The sequence below is a fragment of the Cibotium barometz genome, chromosome 62 (assembly GCF_041138505.1).
Source record: "Cibotium barometz isolate CiBa-2024 chromosome 62, ASM4113850v1, whole genome shotgun sequence".
Classification (NCBI taxonomy): domain Eukaryota; kingdom Viridiplantae; phylum Streptophyta; class Polypodiopsida; order Cyatheales; family Cibotiaceae; genus Cibotium; species Cibotium barometz.
The window spans coordinates 27,840,277-27,847,024 of record NC_141107.1 but is presented as its reverse complement, the minus strand read 5'-3'; the positions used below and the strand labels follow the sequence as shown (position 1 = coordinate 27,847,024).

General features: G+C 39.4%; 1 protein-coding gene across 1 annotated transcript; it reads left to right on the top strand.

The window, feature by feature from the left end:
- The first annotated feature begins 1,985 nt into the window (after positions 1–1,985).
- On the top strand, positions 1,986–3,657 carry LOC147604318 (NAD(P)H-quinone oxidoreductase subunit T, chloroplastic-like). Its single transcript, XM_086795084.1, has 2 exons — positions 1,986–2,336; positions 3,157–3,657. The coding sequence occupies exons 1-2, from the start codon at positions 2,014–2,016 to the stop codon at positions 3,572–3,574; spliced, it is 741 nt and encodes a 246-aa protein (XP_086651210.1). The 5' UTR covers positions 1,986–2,013; the 3' UTR covers positions 3,575–3,657.
- Positions 3,658–6,748: the final 3,091 nt, after the last annotated feature.

The following is a 6,748-nucleotide window of genomic DNA, read 5'->3' as shown; positions in this document are numbered from 1 at the left end:
CACAAAATCACCTGGGAGGTTAGAGAACTTCATGACTAATTCTCTAAAACTCCTATATAAAGGCCTCAAAGGTCTTCCCAGCCAACTAAATGGTACGTAAATGGAGGAAGTTTATAGCCTCATCGGGCTCCCACACAAAAGCATCCATGAAATAAATCCTTGAAGTTTGCCCAAGTCCTTGGAGCGTGGGACTTGGACTTTCCTTTGAGGTCTTGCCACCACAAGAAAAGGCTGGATTCATAAGGAACATCTTAACTACTATTATCTCATGTTCTTCCATATATTGAGATTCCCACCCACTCAACTAAACTCTCACTATAAATAATAGCAAAGTGAGATTATCACTTGCTCAACTAAACTCTCAAATAATATGTATGCCTTTCCTTCTCTCTATAATACAACTTCATAGTGAACGTAGGATAAGTAATGTCTATTTTTTACATGTGGAGTAGTCCAATGTTGCTTTCTAAGAAAAAATCTAGCTTGAAGATCCTGCACTTGTTTGAAAGAGAGATTTCAACTCTGCTAGATCGATAAGAACCATTTCTGGCTACTACAAAGTGTGAGAGACCACAGGGTATAGGAATACCTTGAGGTTGGGCAAACTCTTGTCCTCCCTAGAAAGTACTTTGCAACCAATTCAGTCACCACCAACACTAGAGGATGAAGTCTCTATGTTCAATCAATTTAAATTTAAATTTCTCAATATTAGTTTTAAATATTTTTTAATGCAAATTAAACTCCCATAAACCATCCTAGGGCCATAGCCTAATCTCTCACCTAATGTGTTCATGCACAAGGAAGCAAACACTAGGTTGATTAAGAAGTTGATTAGACACCAAGTAAGTGAGAGGTTGATTAGCAATAAGTAAAAATAGAAACTCACTAGCATGGCATAAGGAGTATGTCCCAACCCTCTTATATGCTTGGATAGTTGCCCATAAGTGTACATCTCTTGTATCCTTTGTTCCCCCATGTATACACACCATCAACAAGCCCCTACCCTAGCTCAAGCACCCCTTTTGTTGGTGACTCACCTCAAGCAAGATTTCGCACCCCGAGCTTGTGAGTGTTGATGTGTAGTCTCATAGTGCTTTGTCATGCTCTCCTTTGGATAGATGATTTAAAAAATCCTCTTGATTGCTTCTTTTTTTGATGTTTTTTTTGGCTCCATGATTGACTACGTGTCTCCAATCTCTAAGTTGAGACTTGAAAATATGCTATCACTTATGTTAAGGAACACACCCATCATGTACTCTATGAGATTATTCTCAATAATTGTTGATGTTGCAGAAGCTCTTGAAACACACCATGTATATGTCCTAAATCATGGAGAAAGGATGAAGAGAAGCTACTCAAAAACCATAAACTTATATGCAAGGAATGTGCAACAGAAAACAACATAGAACAAATGACAAATGGCAAATTACACGAGACATGATATTAAAAGGGAATGACCCATTCTCGGAAGTACAATATGTCTCATCTCGACACGCTTATGCGATTAGTTACATATGTTTTATTTTAGGTTTTTATCTTATGGGATTAGTTAAATATGTTTTATCTTAGGCTTTTTGAACTCACATAGCGAGATTTTATATCCCTGAGTGGTTCTAGAAAACAGGGTGTTACACACTAGCTTGACAAAAAGTTGCCACATTTGACAAAGAAGTATCGACATGGACGGAATGTGTGGTAAACTGGCTAGCTAGCTGGGTGGCATGTTCATGTGATGAGTGGTGGATCCGAACATGGAATTTCTCCTATTTTCCCCAAAGAGGTTAAGAAATCCATGTTTGCTTTGGTGAGTGCTCTTCTAGAGTGTGTGTAACTTTGTGATTTTCATCTGGATTATCAAGTGGCATGAAGATCTCACCTTGACTTAAAGAAGGGTACACATGATTATATTTCAAATAACCCACTAATCTTTGCATTAGCACTCCTTTTTTAGTACCTCTCGGATATAAGATATATTTCCATATAATTGATGATTTATTGGGAAGGGTAGCAAGTATGAGAGATATGGTACAACCCAGCCATCTTCTGCTTGCAGTGCCAGCCGTTCAATTTGTCCACCCAAAATGGGTGCATGTGCGACCATTCTCGCATGGCCAAGGGCAAGGCCAGCGCCCAACATGCTGTGCATACAGGCAAGGATGGAATCCGGAGCCTGAGAAGGACACGCGCATCCACTGGAGCTCCCCCGACGAAGGCTGGATTGGAGGAGCTTCCCGCGACGCCGCCTCCGACAGTGCCTCTATCGCAGAAGGCCGCAGCTCCGTCCTCGATGGCCTCCTCAGCAACCTCGTCTCCCAAGCCCTTGACACCCATTACGAGTAAGTTCATATGACCCTTCCCTTTGCTTCATTTTCCAGATGGGTTTTTTCCAAATTAGGGTTTGTAGGTGGGTTTTAAACATATTTGAGGTTTCATGATCGATTTGTATCAAATAGTTAGGTTTAGTTACACCCTGTTTGTGCACCCAGAAACGAGTTTAACCCTCGAGTATATTTACTCATGGGAAAGAATTTGAGTTTAGCTCTCAAAGTAATTGTAATTTTTATTAAAACTTAATCTTATTTGTAAGTGTAGTAATGAGACTAAGCTCAGAATGGTGTATTTCCATGGAAGTCTCTAGAGATGGGAGAGAAAAAGGTAGGAAGGAGTGAGCTGGAGTGGAGGTTCTAGCCAATGGTTGATCCCCCCCTTAGTCTAAAACAGATCCTGTTCGCCCCAGCAAATTGCAAGATATGTCAGGGGTCTAGAGCTGTTCATACAAAATGGCCTTTCCACCTCACTTGTTGGATCCTCCAATGGATGAAGCATGGTCTAGCATGGACAATCCAAATGGAGAGTTCACCCATATACTGGTTGCAAGGCTGTGGTTGTACTTTATTTGCTCCAGAACTCTGACAACAACAGCCTCTTTAAATTTAGGTTAGCACTCTACAAAGGGATTAGCCCTCCAAGCATGTCATAGCTGCTTCCATAAATAATCCAGCTGTTGCATCCATGTTGTCTGGCTTTTCTTCCCATATAATACTTTTTCTGGTCTGCATCTGCCTAAGCTCTTTTGAAACTGGAAAAAAACACCATCACCACCCCCTATGTGATAATGTTTATTCTCAATTGGAGCACAACTGTTTAGTGTTGCAGGTTCTTAGGTGTGCGTCCGGATGCAGATCTGGAAGGTATCAAGACTGCCTATAGGAAGTTGTCCAAGCTGTATCATCCAGACACAACCTCCATGCCATTAGAACTTGCAGCTCAAAAGTTTTTGAGGCTACAAAAAGCCTATGATGTTCTCAGCAGTGTTGAAGAGCGACGGTTTTATGATTGGGGCCTGGCGCAAGAAGTGTCTCGCCAACAAGGTGGCGGGTTCGTATGGCCTTATGAAGCTGACCAAACTCAAAGAGGATCGGGTTCTCAAACCAGATTCGTGTCAAAAGAGGGTGAGAGTGCTGATGGTTATGTAGAGTTCAGTGGTCAAATGTTAGCAGGGCTTTTCTTCGATGCATTCGCCCTTATTGTTTCTATTCTTATCATCACGTATGTTACTTTCTTTAAACATTGAGACCAAATCCTTTGCTTGGTGCAAGGTGTACAAATAATAATTGTTGTATATTCTTTTTGTAATAGAGTTGTTTCTCATAAACATTCTAAAGAACTCTACTGCAAATATTTAACATTTGGAAAGGAGATATGGCTTGGATTCTTCGATATAGCAACTTGCAAGTATGCCATTTGATGATGGCCTGGTCTAATTTCTCAACCACTTACACAAAGCAAACTTAGGATAGCTTACCCCTCGGCTAAAAGCTGCTACATCCAGCAGCTAGTGATGTGTCCGGGAGTAGGGTGGGCTTTTGAGGCCACCCAAAGGGTAGGCTTCACAAGATGGACATTGGAGTGGTCCTTTGAATTTGTGCTCTTCTTGGACAACTGATGTCTATCATTGGCTCTAAACAGTGGAGCAGCCCTCTTCTTGAACAGCTGATGGGTGGCAAACAAGCTTACTAGATGGGACATACCCAGAGGTCATGTAGGGCTAGCATATGCAAGTACTTTGTTATACGTTTTGGGTAATCATTTGAATCATTCAAAGGCTCCTTTGTTCTTGCTTTGTAAGTTTGATATATTGGTGGTTGAATTTGATTATAATTTTCTCATTTTAGAGAGAGAGAGAGAGAGAGAGAGAGAGAGAGATTAAGCGTCTACTAAAGACCCAATGGGCTTATGAGACGGAAGTCATACAATAATGTCCATGGCATATCTCATCATGAAACGGAATATAAGGTAGAAACAAATTAAAATTATCTCAATGGAGTGATACAAAATTGTCTATGGAAATCTCTTCATGGAATACCAGGAACATGAAACATGAGAGGAGTGTCAGTCCCCAACAAGTAGTATACCACTCTCCAAAGTAGTAAGCATGGGGCTAATTATTATGGCCGAGAGGTTTCCCTCAGCTATGTCATGTGGAGAGAGAGAGAGAGAGAGAGAGAGAGTTACAAAGAAGAGAGAAAATAGAAACCACTCGCCATTATGAAACAAGCACTTGTTAGAAATTGCTTGCTTAATTTTTTCTCGCCTACACATACCCAAGTACATTCATTAAGGATAATGCTTAGACACTCTTATAACCTCTCAACTGTAACAACTTTAATTTTTGACAGGCAAATGCAATTAATCTTTCCCTGTTGATCTTGTAGCGAATTCCTTAGGGTCCATTCTCTTTCCCATAATAAGTCCACCACGATCAGGGTCCCAACTGAGTTAGTGTAGTGGTCAAAGCTTGTGACTTGTAACCTCTAGGTTATGAGTTCAAGTCCCACTAGGCTCTCTCATGTTATAAAGGGACACCTATGCTCGCTTGATGTGTTTGGTTGCTCGGGCTCTTGCCCCTTGAACACTCGAGTGACTCCTCCTCCTCGGGTGGTGGATCACCCGAGATAGGAGGATCCATACAAGACCCCTCCGCTGTTCCAGCGCTCGACTCATCGTCGTGGTCATGGGGGATGCCTAATTCGTGGCTCTTGCCCGATGGTACGTGGCCCTTGCCCGACCATGATAATTGGCTAATTGTTGTAAGGGGAAATCGGCTCCACCCACTTGAGGGTGTGTACGAAAAAAGAAAAAAAAAAGGAGTGGGGATGGGGTGAAAGACGTGAGCCCCAATTCACCGTGCACTTTTTGGCCATCGATTTGAGAATTGTATAAAAATAAGGTTATAATTAATTTCTAAAGATATGCATTAATGTAATTCATGTGATGGAGTGGATAGAGCATAACACTAGGTCACAGAGGTCATGGGTTACTGGATATCAATGCTCCACCCTCATATTATATTGCTAGCTCTAATAGGGCCTTCTTCTATATTCAATAATCAGAGCATATGCCTTATTCCTCACAGTCCCATAATTATAATAGCTATACTTCTAATAACATTCTTGTTTGTAAGTTGATGAGCAATCAGAAATATTTTTTATCAATCTAGTTCTAGGATCAAATTTCCTCAATGTAGTTCTCAGTATTCTTCATAGTAACACTAAGAATGAATAGTCAACCTATTGGTGCCCTGTAAATATAAATTGATTAAAACGTGATATTTAAAAATAATATAAGTAATTTCATTGACTAGACTAGCTAGGACATGGTATTTCATCTCCCTCATACTCTACATTTTAGGTGTGCACATGAAACCATAACACCATTGAATTCTAGTTGGTAATCCAACAATGGCCTTTAAAATTGCTGGGTGCACAAAAGCCAGAGTAGGGAACTTTATATTTATCCAAAAGCTAGATCTCATCTCTCATGTTGATGAAGTGATAGGAGCAGTGTTCACAAAAAATCAAAATTTAGTATCGCAGCTAAATGACAAATTTTTGGGATTGACCTTTAAAAATAAAAACAAAAGGTTTTTAAGAATTGTGTATTTGGGGGTATTTACTTTTCAAACCAACAAAAAAAGAAAATATACATTTTTCAATTTGATGTTGAAAGGGTGTTAAAGGTTTCTGAATTTTACATATAATATGTATAATTTTTTATGTTGGAGTGTAAAAGATTTTTGAATTTAATCTATTTATGAATATATATATATATATATATATATATATATATATATATATATATATATTGAATCGGTTGGAATTAGAAAGAACAATCGATTCAATATATATATATATATATATATATATATATATATATATATATATATATATATATATATATTGAATCGGTTGGAATTAGAAAGAACAACACAGACACCCATATGTGCCACCACTTTGGGAGGGAGGGCTCGGAGGACTCTAACCCATGACCTTGGGACTCTCGAGTAACCACCTTAACCACTTCACTAACTCGCGGTCGGAAAAAAAACGTATCTTCAAAAATAGGGGCTACTTAGGGCAGGGCTACACTAGCCCTACCCAACAATGAAGATGTAGAAGGAGTATTATAACATGCAAGTCTCTCAATTCCCAAAACTTTAAGTTTCCCACTTTCCCTCTTTCCCACTTTCCCACTTTCCCTTTAATTTGCAATTTATCTACATCGTACCATGGTTCACATGCTATTTTTTAATAACGTAATGGATAGCAAGGATTGTGTTGTCAAGTGTTCTTTGGAAGTGGAGGATAAAGGTGTTCGTATAATTTCTTTGAAGTCTCAATGTGGTGGAATGAGGCATCATAGGAGGAATTCAATATATGCTTAGTTAACGCATGTGCTCTGAGGTGTC